The 16,069-nt window shown below is 44.6% G+C and overlaps 1 protein-coding gene across 1 annotated transcript in view; it reads left to right on the top strand.

Annotated features, from left to right (window-relative positions):
• Window positions 1–8,903, top strand: part of SLC25A29 (solute carrier family 25 member 29) — a 49,165-nt gene extending 40,262 nt beyond the window's left edge. Inside the window, exons 3-4 of the mRNA XM_086937806.1 lie at window positions 2,137–2,220; window positions 6,215–8,903. Coding sequence (XP_086793932.1) covers window positions 2,137–2,220; window positions 6,215–6,958 — 828 coding nt within the window. The 3' untranslated portion in view covers window positions 6,959–8,903. The remainder of the gene's footprint in view (window positions 1–2,136; window positions 2,221–6,214) is intronic.
• Window positions 8,904–16,069: the final 7,166 nt, after the last annotated feature.

The raw sequence follows: 16,069 nt of genomic DNA, 5'->3' as shown, positions 1-16,069 counted from the left end.
CCCCAGGGCTAGAGTGCTCGTCAATGGCGAGACGTCTGCAGACTTTCCGGTAAAGAGAGGCACTAGACTGTGATACCTGTTGTGCCTGCTATTATTTGCACTGGTACTGGAGCCGCTTGCATGTCTAATTAGGACACATCCAGGATTAAGCGGTGTTAGCGACGACACCGGGCATCTCGGGGTTGAAAGAATCTCTTTGTATGCGGACAACATTCTACTGTACATTAGTGACCCCAATGTGGCACTACAGTTGATACTGCAGCTATTTGGATAATATGGTGACTACTCTGGATACCACATTAATTGGAACAAATCTAGTCTTTACCCGGTGGGGGCCTCGCTTGATACTGACAACCTACCAGGACAATTTATGGTGGTCAGAGAGGGCTTTCAATATTTGGGGCTCTATATCTCCAAGGACGATGCAGTGTGCAAAATGATAACACTCCTGAAGCTACTGTACATATTACAAAACACATACTGTCGAATTCCAGAGACAATCTTCACCACTATCCTTGCCAAACTACGCACACTCCTCTGGGACGGAAGTCACCCACGAATAGCACTATCCACACTGCAGTGTAACCAATACAATGAAGGTATAGCCTTACCGGACATACAATCATACTACAGGGCAGCCTACTTGATAGTTATCGATGAATGGGGACACATGCCCGGAGACCATGCCACCCACACCTTGGAAAGGTTTCAGTTTCGACATCACTGACACCTGCACTATTTATACGAGTCAGGGGAACTGGAAGACTACTGCCTGCCACTCAAAGAATCATAGAGGCATGAAAGAGGACCGCACATCAAATTAAATGGGATAAAAAAAAAATGACCAATGAGACACCGCTTTGGGAGGGGGCAAGACTACCAGAGATAACTAGGCTCCAGGGCTTCAAAGGGTGGGACACCGTGGGGATCTCCGGACTGGGCGACATACTCCAAGAAGGGACCATCTCCTTATGGCACTCCAAAGCGTTTTCCAACGAAGCAGTTTCCAAAGATATAAATATCTGCAGTTACAACACACTTGGAAAGCTGAAGTGTTCGACTCCACGATGCTCCCCGAATTCACTTGAAGGCAGACTACTGCAGGAAGAAATCCCAGACAAAGTGGTCTCATGGACCTGGAAAACACTAATCCATAATATCCCAGGGCAGTTGGGCGCCCTTAGAGCTAGGTGGGAAATTAGGACAGGACAGCTACCAGACATAAACTGAGAAAAGGCCCTGATGGACCCGAGGGATGTCTCAATCAAGCTGCGACTGATGCAGTACAAAATCCTGCTTGGAGTATACTTTGACAGGGCACGCCTCCATACTATGGGGAAAGTGGACACTCTCAATTGCCTGATATGTAAAGTTGAACACAGTACATACATGCACACTTTGCGAGAGTGCCCTCATATAAGTATATATTGGGATCCGATATTGGGGGAGCTGAGTGCGATACTGGGGGCCAAGAGAGACATAGCCAAACACTGGGGAGCTCCTGATCTTCCACACTCGCAGAATGGAGGGCGGGTATGGATTTATATATGGTCGCAGAGCGGGTGGCCAATAAGGTCCAGGGTTGCCCCAAAAAGTTCACCAGAATCTGGGCCCCATGGATGAGACACTATGGTCTAGAGATGGAAAATGAGGGCAGCAATAACAACCACGCACCGGAGTGAGTCAGAGACACGGGAGGGGAGGAGATCTGAGTCCACGCCCCCGGCCGAAATCCATACAGCAGAGTGGGGGAGGCGGGATACTCTTTACTCTTCTAACTGCACCTGGATATCACCCTAAGAAAGATACACCTTTATTACTACCCCTCACTAATGCTATAATGTGTATTAGAAAAGCAAAACCACAGTGTGTAATGTATACACTCCAGTGTACTGGCTACTTTTATGTTAATAAAAACTGTTTTTTTTTTCATAAATGGTTGCCTTTTAATCTATAGAAATGCTAACAATCACTTTATGCATGTGCTAGATGTGTAATGCAACCATGTCTGAGCTGCAGATGTTATATCGTTTTGTTCACTTAAAGCTCAAGTGTTTAGAAATTACATTTTGTTTTTGTATTATCAATGGTTAATTTATGTGGTAGCATTTCATTAATTGATCACGTTTCCCATAGGTGCGCTTGCAAGTTCAGAATTCTGCCAAGCCTCTCTACCGTGGCACCTACCATTGTTTTCAGTCTATCATAAGGCAAGAAACTGTAAGTAACAAATATGTGCTGACATCGTTATAAATGAACCTTCGAATTTAATAACACTTCAGTATGTGCAAATGTTATCAGCCTAGCTCAAGCACTGTGACTTTCTGATCTCTTGCTTTGGATGCCTCAATCTCCGCAATACCCCTTCCTCGGCCACTCCGCATGAAACCCTTACATAAAACCTCTACTAAAGTAACCTATCTGCATGCCTCATTCCTTAATAATTACAGGGATGTGTCTAGACTATTTGTTGGCTCTAAACAATTTAAGTGAGCCGCTTACCTTTTACCCATTCTATTTTGTTGACTTGAGAAACCTTTGTGACCTTGTGCCAGTAGGTTTTCATCCATGTAGTGGTATGGAACTGGAGAACGTTCCAAAATTCAGGCTGACTCTGCTACCTACTCCTTTGCTAATGCCTTTATACAACATAGTCGTAGCACTGGTCCTGAAAGTAATAAAGAGTACCAAAAAAAATTGGTAGTAAATTAAAATACCCAGTGCTACGACTATGTTGTTGAGGTAATAGGGTTAAGATGTGGTTTAATAGGTATCTGAGTCAATTCTCTAGCTTTTGAAGATTATGATACCCGAGGCCCTTTTCCATCTTGGAGTTGGGCTGAATAGTTCGTTTGAAAAGATGAGTCCTTGATACCAATGTATCTTGCTTAAATGTCAATGGTTATGTTTCTCCTTTCACTTCACATCAAAGTGCAGATGTATGTATAGACCACTTCTCAAAAATGGGGTTGTCTCTGACAACACTGACTTAAACATGAACTCCACCTGACCTCTGGTACACTACATATTCGACCGCCACCCGCATATCCCAGGCCATATCCGGCAAATAATGTTTCACACAATAAGAGTGTTTAGTAAACTGCAAGATTGTGAGTGGGTGTGGTTAAATGGCAGAGGCTTTTTACACAGCTCAAAAACTTTTTTCCAAGATAAAATGTGTGCAAATTGTTTTTACTAGGATGCTTTTTTTTTTTACACAAGACATAGATTGATAATAACGCCCCCAACATTAATGTGAAAGGTGTCCCTATTTTTCACCACAGAGACGGTCAATCTGTGAATGGATTTTTGCTTATGCCATCCTGTTCTCCACATCCACTAAATTTACAGCGAATAATATCTGTGAAATCCTCCAATTTGTCATTTGTGAGGGCCCGTTTTGATCTAAAAAAACGTTTTAATGGTTGTTGCATGAAACAAACCCATTTCTGTGCAACTTGTAATAGACTCTCCCACATCAATCACATTCAAAAGAAATGATAAACGGTATTCACAAGAATCTGTTTGAGAATTATTCCAGGCCATCAGGGCAAAAATAATAGAGCTGTCTCTATCAAGGAGCCACCAGAAAGGCAGGATTGCAGTGTATGTAAATGTGTTCTTTTGTACTTTAGGACAAAAACTTGATGGGGCACGACATGGCCATACTTGTGTATAAGGGCGCAACCCAAAATTCAGGGGGGGGAGGGCTAACACTCTCAGCCAGGGATGGCCATAGCACTGGTCGCTTACAGTGCAATAGTATTTTTGGCACCCCCTCCCCCATTTCCTCCTTCTCCATGATTTCCCTCACTACCACTCACCAACAGTGCACCTCATTCTCTACAGCACCTTTCTGACAAACATATATTTTTCTTATAGCACTACTAGTTTAATCAGACTTTGTAGCAGGCACATTATCCCTCTGCGCTGTGTGGGTGGCAGGAGTGCCCATGTGAGTGCACAGTGAGCAATTCATCAGTGTGAGAGTGAGGTGAGAGAAGTGACTGCAGGGTGAGTGAGGTGACTAGATGTATTTGGGTGCGGATGTAAGTTGAGAGAGGGATGAATGAATGTATGGTTAGTGATTGGCTTGCTTGAGTGACATTGCAGATTGAGCAGAGTTGGGGACAGGTTTGTGAAGTGTCACATGAGTGCAGGTTGAGTAGTGTGCTCGTTTGACTGCAGGAAAGGTACAGGGCAAACAGTGCAAGTGCATTGTGAGCGCAGAGTGATCACTCTGAGTGTAGGTTGAGCTGGTGAATGCTGTGAGTGCATGGGGATCAATGTGAGGGCATTGTGATCGCTGTGAGTGCAGGGTTAGCGTGAAAGTGTAGGGCGAGAATGAGGAGAGAGTTGTCTGAATACAGGGTGCATTCTCAGACACTTGAGGTAACTCAGCATGTTATTGATAGCGGTGAAGGGTTTCCGACTTAAGTTAAACTATTGCTATTATGGCATTAACCAGGGATTGAGGGTGGAGGAAATAATGTGCTGATCTTGCAACAAACGTTCAGTTTTATGATTAGGGTTGCCAGTTCATTATTTTGATGTCCAAGGCGGTACACAAATAAGCAGTCACCTAAAGCTGTATTTTCAGTACTTAATCTGTGCGTACTTTGAACAGCAAATATAAATAGAAAGCACTTTTAATTTTGTTCTAGGGCTGCCTGAATGATCCTTGACAGATAATTAAAGGGAACAAAGACAGAAAAGTCACATTACAAATGTATACAAACTTCTTTATCCATAACCTGTATTTAGTGTTAAGACAAGTAATTTGCAGGCTCTTTAAACCACACATGGCATTTTTTTTGGCAATTTGAAGCCATTTTAGCACTCTGGACGTTGTGCTCCTGCCTGTGTAATTTTAAAAGAAACGTGCGCTCCTTTCTGGGAACAGGAGGGGGTCTAATTCCTAGGACTGAAATTATTCAGCTGTAGTGAGAGGCAAGGAGTCTCCTGTGCTATGAAACAAACACGAAGGAACAGACAGTCCACATTGGACTGTCTGTTCGTTCCCTTTCGGTTTTAGCAAAGGAGACTCCTTGTCTCCCACTGCAGTAAAAGCATTTAGAAATTAACCAGCTCATAAGAAAAGAGATTGGACACTTTGAGCCAGGGCTCTGTTCTGGAAGGTTATTTCTCCTTCTGTGACTTTGGTAGTTTTATCGGAATCAAGGTTTGCTGTGCTTAGAGAACGACAGAGGTACCTCCTGCAATTGTCTTTTATTATGAATTTGTAAAATTCTTCCTGCATGCTGTCAACAAATTGTTCTGCTGTGCTCAGCCAGTGATAAGTTGTTGCTGTTTTTATGTTATCCAGAAAAAAAGATCTCTAAAGCTTGTGTCTCATTGCAGGTTACTATGCAAAAGCAATATACCGGAATGTACATCAGTTACACATATCTGGTGTTTGAAATTACTTATGGATGTACATTCAGTGCCATGATTGCTTTGGTTGTGCCCCCATGTTCTGAATTTTTACTACGTTACTTCGCTAGTCTAAGTAATAAGATCTGGAAGATGATTAGACTGCTTTAGGACGGTTAGCGTGTGGAATTAAAAAAGAATGAGCACTTTGTGCCCCATTGATTTCCCCTCCCTCCAACCCTCCGTTACTGCTGAACCCCCGGCAAATTCCGCCCCCACCCCCTTCCAAAAAGCCCTCTTATCTGACGTAGATTTTCCTTCATAGCCAGGCGACGGAAAAACTCCGGAAACAAAGAAGAAAAGGCAGCAAGCAGTGGAATGCAGGAACTTTAAGCACGCACATTTTGCGGCACTTCCCACAATCTGCTGTTGTCCCATCATTGGTGGAACGTCGGTGGTGACGTTCCTACCAGCTGATTAGCTGCTGCTGCTCCGGAGGTCTCCTATCAAAAATCCCCATTTGAAATGGGTGACGTCTTGCTATCGTAGCACAGTACAAGATAAACAAAGGTAGGGTTTTACAGTGTAGTGCACGCCCCCATATGCAGCACTCCCCCCCTCGGGGCCTGTGGATTGAAGAACTCTGGCCTAAGCCAATAAAAATATCCTCCATTGAAGGGTCTTTCGTAGAACTTTGTAAATCTTTTCTGAATACCCACGACACTTAAGTATTTTTCTGATTTTGTTGAATTAATCCAGGTATGATTAAAATGGGAATTATTTGTTGTTCTTTTTGTCAATTACAATTATAATTATGTTCTTCTTTTTATCTTTCGTTTAGGCCTTTGGACTGTACAAGGGAATTGGATCACCCATGATGGGATTAACCTTCATTAACGCTCTCGTGTTCGGTGTCCAAGGAAATGTCATTCGTCGTCTTGAGAATGACACTCCACTTAATCAATTTCTCGCAGGGGCAGCAGCAGGAGCAATGCAGTGTGTAATCTGTTGTCCAATGGAGTTGGCTAAAACAAGAATGCAGCTCCAGGGCACCGGCGAATACAAATCTAAGTCTAAAAATTATAAAAATTCCCTTGATTGCCTGGTTAAAATCCATCGAAAAGAGGGGCTGCGGGGAGTGAACCGAGGCATGGTTACTACTTTCCTAAGGGAAACACCAAGTTTTGGATTTTACTTCCTTACATATGACTGCCTAACCAGATATTTAAGTTGCGAACCTAATGACCGCTACATGATTCCCAAATTATTGTTGGCTGGAGGAATGTCTGGAATTGTCTCATGGCTGTCAACCTACCCAATCGATGTTATTAAGTCCAGACTTCAGGCCGATGGAGTTGGGGGTGTCAATAATTATGATGGAATTCTTGACTGCATAAAAAAGAGTTATCAGGTGGAAGGATGGCGTGTATTCACAAGAGGTCTCACTTCAACTCTTCTACGAGCTTTCCCAGTTAATGCTGCAACTTTTGCCACAGTCACGCTTTTTCTGATGTACATGAGGGCTGGGGAGAACATGCCTGAATGTGAAGCAGGTCCTGCAATACAGCAGCCTTCGAGCCTGTGAACTTGTTTCGGTTGTCTCAAGACTTTCAGACTTTGTCCATGCCGTGAGCTGTAAAGTTTTTGGTTTTACTGACATTCGATCAGTAGAAACATTGTATAAATGTATTGCCTTGTACAATGACATAATGAATTTCTGAAAATCCAAATAATGTGAGGACTACCGTTTCAACAAACCCCCAGTTTTAGGTGTACTGTATGAACAATGCTGTGGGTCTCCATGACGGTGCTGGAACATTAGACTGCTCTTAATCCCATAGTATTGACCTAACTACTGATCACAGTGATCAAATCACGGTGAAGATGGATAACGTTTCAGTTTGGGAGGACTGTTACATATTGTTGCATCTAAGATGGAACTTTGCTCCTCATTGAATGTGGTTTTATGTATTTTTGATTAGATCTACATTGCTGCTTTTGAGACTTGAGACAAAAAATTTCCCCATGCTAAACGTTTTTGATTCTACTTGCTTGCCTCCTGGACCTCCATTGTGCCTCTTGTTATTTATGCAAAGGCCGTTCTGCTTTTTTGAGGTTGATCTGCACAACTTGACCGAATGTGTTCCGCTCTTGATCTACTGTCAACCTGATGCAAGGTTTAAAAGGGAATCATTTGAACCCCTTTGCCTTAATGCGTTTGAGGATGTATCCCTTTAATAATCATGGTGAGAGGAGAAAGATACAACGAGCAATTTTTTTAAACTCCTTTTGTGTAAAAAAAAAAAAAAAAACCAGTGTGCAAAAAATGGTTAGTGTTTTGAAATATCAAAATCGTATTGAAAAGCCACATTTGCCTGGCTGTAAAAAGAGAAAAATTCAGACGGTTGTATTTGGGTCCTGCCCCTTTTGGGTTTAATTCTAGTTCTATCCTTTTTACATTTCTCAAAAATACAAATGGTTTCCCTGATCTCAATATGTGCATGTAGAAAGCCCGTAAATACAATCAGTTTGTCATTCTGCACTATATTCTGCTGCTGAGCACCCTCCGTTAATGGTAAGGAATGGTTATCTTTCATCGAGATTCAGCCGACATTATTTATTCAAAGGCAGTGTTGGTCGATAAAGGAGCAAGGTTTCTTATTTTTTTTTATTCCAAACTGCATAGTAAGTACGCCGAAAACTATTTTATTTATATATTTATAGTGCTGCAGGGTTAAATATGACTTATTTTAAATGCAGCACTTTTAAACTATACTTACATGGGGTTTGCAGATTCTAATGTATGTGCTCAAACATTTTTAAATCCCTAATGTCATATGGTATTATGCGTAGTGATCCATTGAGTAGGAATTGCAGCCCGTGTCGTCTGCTTTAGCTGAGCATCTTGAAAGTTGCGCTATTTGCACATTATGGAAAATCCACGTATTTTTGTCTGGTTCGCTCCAGTTTAAAGTAGTTCTCAATACCTTTGGGGCAAAACCTACACCAGTTTAATTTCTGATAACCTGTGAGCCCGAGAAAACATTTATCACTCCAGAGAATGTCTCATTGCATCCCGTGGCTTAAAGAAGCAATTGGATCTAAAGGCAATTTGAATGTTTTTAAATGGTTAAAGACTGTGAGCAATGAAACGTCACATTTGGCTGCTATAAATTTCAAATGTAAGACCACAGATTTCAACATTTGGAATTTATTTCTATCTCTTATGGATAGGTGCAATATATATCATGGGTGTGTGTATGTAAATATATATATATATATTTGTATTGTGCAAGTATTTTCTTCAGAGAAATATTATTCCATTGTACGAGAATTTACAAGATAAATCTGTAAATGTTGCTATACCTTCAGCTTACAATATACATGTTTGAACATACTTGCTTAAAGTAGTGCCTGTAAAGCTGAATAGGTGATGCTTTTCAGATTGAAGTTGTGACGCATCTTTGTAGAACACACTGTAATGGCTGTAAATAAGCAGACAAAAGGGAAATAAAAGTCGTCCTACTTTTTATAAAGGACTTCACTGTTTTTGTTTTTTCATAGAGGGTATATTTTCTTTGGGGGAGGAGATGTTTTGTGGCATACAATAGATATTGAGGCGATTTTCTAACAGTTGATGGTACTACCTAAATCTGTCTAGCCTTGATTTTAAGGGAGTACTACATAGGATGAACAACATACCATGAGCAAAGGATTGGAGGTGATATTTGAAATCTAGAGAGAGGGTGAGCCATTTCTTTGAGAACAAGTTTTATTGTATTTCATAATTTAGTTGCAGAATACACCGTAGGCTCTTAAGAGCAGTACTCACCCAAAGATACTGGGATGTTTAGATTACCACCTTTGAGCCAGAATAAATACAAACAATTCCATCCCCCCGCATATTGTTTAAGTAGGAGTAGTTTCTTACCTGTAACTCCAGTTCTGTAGTGGGGGTATCTCTTTTTATAGTCCTAATCTGTGAATAGTCCCGCCCATGTGCATGAACCCCGAAGCAATCAAAATAGTCTCTTAAGTAGTCTTCTTCTGCAGTCCTGCATAGACACTTGAGAGAAAATGAAAGACAAATAATGCAGCCTAAAATTAACAAGGCTACATTGGCCAGCACTTCATCCTGAAGTGAAAAAGGATAGCCAAATAATATAGAAATGTACACATTTTACATAGTTTCTCACTTGGAGAAACTCTCCTTCACAAAAATCCTTTATCATGATCGAGAGGAAGGGTTGGACAGACAAGCCTCATAGGCTGTCATTATGTGTTTGGAAAAGGATACCGTGCCTTTAAGGAACCCTCCAGAGACCCTCGGTATTCCATGATGCACAGCCAATGGAAAGTTACTTTCAGTTCTTTTTGAAGGACTCTTAGAGCCAGGCCTGTAGCTTCTAGGAAAAACAGTTCTTCCACCGGGGAGGAGGGCGGGTCGCGTATGACTGTAACAGAGATACCCCGACTACAGAACTGGAGTTACAGGTAAGAAACTACTCCTGTAGTAGGGGATCTCTGTTTATAGTCCTAATCTGTGAATAGAATGGCAAGCCCATCCCAACAACCAAATCCAGCAGTGGAAGATAACTAAAAGGAAAATCCGTACTGAGCAAATAAATTCCTCAGCGAAGCTTGCCCAACTTGCGCATCTGTCCTGGCATCAGAATCCAGGCAGCAATGCTTCGCAAATGTGTGGACAGACTTCCACTTAGCTGCCCTACAGATGTCTGCAATGGGAACGTTGCTTAGCTAAGCCGAATGTTGCCGCTTTGCCCTTTGTCAAATGATCCTTAGGCTTACACCCTCGAGTCTTGTTAGCCTTCTGGTAACTTAGTTATATGCAGGACACAATCCATCTAGATATGGACTGTTTGGAGGTGGCAAGGTCAGTCCTGACTGAACCGTAATTCACAAACAACTGATCTGACCTACGAATGTCTAATGTGATCGTCTGGTTGACATGGAAATCAGATATCACTTTAGGGAGAAACTTAGGGTGAGTCCTCATGACTACCTTGGAAGCATGAAATACAGTGTAGGGCTCCTGACAACAGAGCCTGAATCTCACTCACCCTGCGAGCCGATGTTATAGCCACAAGGAAAGCCGCCTTCTAGGACAAATGCTGCAGAGAAGCCTTAGAAATAGGCTTAAAAGGCTCCTTCATCAACCTCGACAGCACCACATTCAGCTCCCACGAAGGCGAAGGACACCTAACTGGGGGAAATACCTTCTTCAAACCCTCCAAAAAATCTTTAATTACAGGTATCTGGAAAAAGGGCATTTCCTATACGCAGTTAATGCTGCGAGGTGAACCTTAATAGAATAGAAATTAAGGCCAGATTTCGCCAAATGCAGATGGTATGGAAGGATGACCTCTTCCTTGCAGGAGGTAGGGACAGCATTCTTGGACTTGCACCAGATGCAGAACCTTTTCCACTTGTAGGCCTAGGAGGTCCTAGTGGATGGCCTCTTAGCCTCCTTGAGAATTCCCATGCAGTTGTCAGGCAAATTCAAGTGTCCATACTGTACTATCTCAGGAGCCATGCTGCCAAATTCAACGATGAGAGGTTGGGGTGCACCATCTGCACCCCGAACTTCGTTAGAAAGTCTGCCGACATGGAAGCCGCAGATGTGGTTGGAGAGACCGGTGGAGCAGGTCTGTGAACCACCACTGTCTAGGCCACTCCGGAACAATGAGGATCATTCTCGCTTTGGATTGAGATAGCTTGATGAGCACTGCCGGAATCAGGGGAATGGGTGGAAAAGTGTACAGAAAGCTTTTCGGCCAACTGATCCTTAGTGCATTCCCCAGAGTCCTGGGTTGGTAAAACCTGGAGGCGAAGTCTCGGCAATTGCTGTTTTCGGCGGTGGCGAACAGATCTATTTCTGGAGTGCCCCATCTTGCCAAGTTGTTTCCTAGCACCTCGTCGTTTACGACCCACTTGTTTTCCTGAACAAGCCTGCCGAGTGCATCTGTCTGAGCACTCTGCACACCTAGAAGATGGGTAGCTGTGATCGACAGTCCTCTGGCTAGCAGCCAGTGCCAGATCGCTTGGTCTTCCTGAGACAGTGTGCGCAATCTTGAGACCCCCTGCTTTTTGAGGGAATACATTGTGTTCGTATTGTCCATCTGTACAAGCAGGGAGTTAGTCCGGAAGGACGGATAAAAGGCTTTCAGCGCCAAATGAACAGCCCTGAGTTCCAGAAAATTGATATATGTGGACTCCGCCTGTGACCACGCTCCTTGGATCTGTAGATGGTCCGAATGCGCTCCCCAGCCCTGGAGAGAAGCATCCGTCACAATGGTCTGTATTGAAATTTCCTTGTGGACTGGAACCCCCTTGAGGAGATTCCCCGCTGAACACTACCACTTCAGGGACTGCTGAGCGTGCCGAGACCGCGTGGGATAGCTGGAGGAGGGTTTTAGAAATCGTAGACTGTATCCCTTGCAAACAATATTCAGCACCCACTTGTCCGGAGTCATTTTTGTCCACTCTGCCGGGTAATTCTGAATGCTTTCTCCCCCCCCCCCCCCCCCCCCCCCCCCTCCACCGGAGTGGGTAACAGAAGAGGGGGAAGTAATCCCTCAGGGCATAGACCCAGCTGGGCCCTTATTTCCAGATGCGGATTGCTGGTTGCCTCTGCCCCTCTGATGCTTCTGGAAGGGCTGCCCCTGGTGGTGGTGTTGCTGCTGCTGTTGTCCAGCTTGGCGACCCTGCCCTTGCTGGGAGGAGTAGCGCCTTTGATATGGACGGAAAGACTTCTGCTGCCCCTTCGGCTTCTCCAAGCCCACAGCCTTCAGCGTTTCAACTTCCGCCTCATCCAGGCCATTTCCTCATCCACATGTGTCCCGAAGAGGGTGGACCTCGAAAAGGGCAAATTGGCAATCCGCTGTTGCGCCTCCGGTTTCAGGGAGGTAAGTCGCAACCAGGAATGGCGTCTCAAGTTCACCCCGTGTGCATTACCCATGAGCTGCCAGGCAAGAGGTGTCTGCAGCCGCGCTGATGATTTGATTGGAAACCATCATGCCTTCATTCAAGATATCTTGAAAATCTTCCCTTCTGTCCCTCTGGAGGAGCTCAATCAATTGTTGGAGTGACTCCCATAGCGACCGGTCATAGCGACCCAAAAGCGCAGTTGGAACTTGCTGCTCTCATGGAAGTGGCCGCTGTACTGCAGACCTTCCTTACCACCGAATCCATTTGGTGGCTCTCCCCGTCCGGAGGGATCATGGACGAAGGGGCAGTAGAATGTTTTTTCTTGGCCGCTGTTCCAATCACCGAGTTCGGTGCAGGGTCCGTTCTCAGAAATGCCGGATCAGAATCCGGGGGCCTGTACTTCTTCGGAAGTTGAGATGGAGAAGACTTCACCGAAGCCGGCGTAATGAACAGCTCCATGGCCGGTTCCTCCAACCCTGGCACCAACTGTAGTAATGGACGAGAGAGGTGCCTATGCCTCCTGTCGCTGGAAGAGCCTGCGTACCTGGACCGTGACCTTTCTCTACAATGGCGATGTCGCGATCTGGTCGAAGATTTGTGCCCACTACAAGAGCGGTGTCTCCCCCTTAATCTTAGTCTCTTGGGTTCCACCGGAACCACCGGCACAGGCGGTTGCGGAAGAGGCGGAGGCTGAGCCGGAATCAAGGGCCTCGGTTGTGGAGGCGGAGGAGGCGGCGGCAGTGAAGGCAGTTGCGAAAGAGGGGGAGTAGGCATCCTAGGCCCTGAAGGTGAGTAGGTCCTAGAGGTGTCAGAGTCTGAAGACTGGAGTACTCTCCTCTTCTTACGAGCAGGAGGTGCTCTGGAGGTCGACTTCCCTGATGAAGATCGCCGGCGCCGCCACCGCGACCAGGTACTCTCTAATGTGGAAATGCTAACCACCGAGGATGAACTTCTACTAGACACTGTTCTGGGCGTCGATTTTTTTCTCTTCGACGTCGACTTGCGCTGCGATGTGAACTCCTTCCTTGACGTAGATCGCCTCCTATCTTCGCGTTGGCGGCGAACGGCTGTGTTGCCTCGACGGCGAGCGCCGATGCCTTCGGGACTCAGCACGACGACGATGGTGTGTTGGCGTTGTCTGCGAAGTCCTCAACATCTACCTCGTCTGAGGACTCGACGTCCTTCCCCCTCAACGTCGCTTAGACCCAGAGCCGTGGGTTGACAGGGAGCATATAGTGGTCATACCTGCGGACGTTGTAGCCATCGATGTCGACCGGGACCGGTGCCGTTTCTGTGCCTTTTCTTGACTGGGGAGCCCCACAGAGGCCGATGCACGGGCAGACGAAGAAGATAGAGTTCCTCCATGCCCAGAGGTCCCACCTGCATCCTGATGTCTTCTCTGCTCCAGGCCTTGAAGACGGATCTCCCTGTCACGCAGGGTCCTCCTGGAGAAAGATTGACAAATATCACAGGAGTCAGGAACATGTGTTGTTGGAAGACAGAGTATGCATACTCTGTGTGGGTCTGACTTGGACTTCTTCCTACCACACTCTGGGCACATGTCCAAGAAAGCTTGTATTTTGACAGGAAAGAGGTGGACTAGCAGCTCAAAAAAGCAGCAAATGGAAGATAAAGGCCCCAGACGGCGAATGAAACACTAATTAGATCAAAAAAGCTCAAAAAATTGAAGTAATACCAATAAAGGTAGAGCTCAGTGCTCCAGGGTCCTGCTAGCAGGAGCCGGAAAAAAGAACAAAGTAACTTTTCTTTTGCTGTGCATCCTGGGATACCGAGGGTCTCTGGAGGGTTCCTGAAAGGCACGGTATCCCTTTTCCAGACACATAATGGCAGCCTATGAGGCTTGTCGGTCCAATCCTTCCTCTCTAACATGATAAAGGATTTTTGTGAAGGGGAGTTTCTCTATGTGTGAAACTGTAAAATGTGTAAATTTCTATATTATTTGGCTATCCTTTTTGACTTCAGGATGAACTGCTGGCCAATGTAGCCTTGTTAATTTCAGGCTGCATTATTTGTCTTTCATTTTTTCTTAAGTGTCTATTCAGGACTGCTGAAGAAGACGACTTAAGAGATTATTTTGATTGTTTCGGGGTCCACGCACATGGGTGGGACTATTCACAGATTATGACTAACCAAGATCCCCTACTATAGAAACTGTAATTGTCCCCCCCTTATAAGTGAACTCCACATTTTTATTCAGATATTAGCCTATACATGCAGCTAAAATGACACTGTAGATTAGCAGACTTAATGTGTTTAAAAAAAAAAAGAAATGTAAAAATGTTGCCTTTCAAGAAAATTTGCTTATATTCAATCATTGTTATCTTAATTTACAGGCAGTAGTAAGATTTTAGTTGGTCATGTCTCATTTTCCACAGTGAGAAGTACATTTTATGTCCCCTGTGAAACCGTTTGTAATTTATTTTCTCAGCAAACTAGTTACTTGCAAGGCATTGGTAAGAAGGAATACAACCTAGTATTGGTCCTATATGTCTTTTCATTGCTAGGAACCTCAGTCCACCAAATTAGCGGTGATGCAAGTGAGACACGCTCCACTTTGCATGTTTGTGATTCAGCCAAGGAGAATGGGAGTAACGGAGTGTGGCGTACCTCAAATAGTGAAAGAAAGATCTCTTTAAAAATACATAGAAAGATGGCTGATTGGACGATCGACTGGAAGAGCATTGGACCTCACCAGAGTGATAGTGTGAATGTATCTTGTGGGGCAAGTGAAATGCATATTGAGGCTTAAACAACTTTAAGATAGTCGCAGTAAGCATACTGAAGACAGAGGCTGAAGAAAGCCAAACTAAGTGGTTGTCAGAAAGGCATTAAGAGTTATAGGGGTGAAGCCTGGAAAAGAGAATACTGAGCAGTAAAAATGCAGACATCCAATTCGAATACAAAGTGTCCCTGAGACTGAAGCAGAACCCTGATGGATTTAACGGAGTCCTGCCTTGACCCATTAAGCCTTGTCTTCCTACCTGTGACACTGCAGTAGTAGACATGTAGGGGTTGGATTCCTGATCTTCTGTTAGTTACACTGGTGGTAATATGGAAAAAGTTGTGGACTCCACATCAACCCAACTCACAAAAATGTAGACCGGCAAGCTCTGAGATTGGGGCCCGAGGTCACTGATTGATTGGTCACAGGTGGGGTGGCATGTAGCCAGCAGACAAAGGCACAATCAGGAAACCTTAGATCTATCTCACAGATAAGTGCCGCGACACTACAATGGTCAAGGGAGGTAGGCCCGAAGAAAGCCCACATGGGTGGAGTATGTGTGCTCCTAAAACACCATAACGTCAGATGATACATAAGTTAGGAACATATACCCAATCCGAACACAGCACATGCAGTGATGATGCACTCCCCATGACGGGCATCTCGACTCATTACCCACTGGCCACATTGTGTCCACGCAAGGTCGAGGCCCACCTGTGCTTTCCATTAGACAATTTAGGACTCAAAGCAGCAACTTGCATTCCTCACCATACATGGATCACTGGAAATTCTTTATTACCTACGACAAACTGTATAAAAGAAGGCCGCAGACCGATTGTAAGTTAAGGTAGTCCTCAGACCCGCGCTGTTCTAACGGCCGCTCTATTTAATTAACAGACGGTTCCTCTTTAGGTCGAGCTGGTAAAAGCAATGCGAAGCATTGCGTCCAGCGAAGTATCTATTGTTGCCCACTTCCTGGGAATCTGAGACGGGGGATGTGCACGC

The sequence above is a fragment of the Lissotriton vulgaris genome, chromosome 9, assembly GCF_964263255.1.
Source record: "Lissotriton vulgaris chromosome 9, aLisVul1.2, whole genome shotgun sequence".
Lineage (NCBI taxonomy): Eukaryota > Metazoa > Chordata > Amphibia > Caudata > Salamandridae > Lissotriton > Lissotriton vulgaris.
Note: the sequence above shows the minus strand (reverse complement) of the source record. Positions and strands in the feature narration are given on the sequence as shown.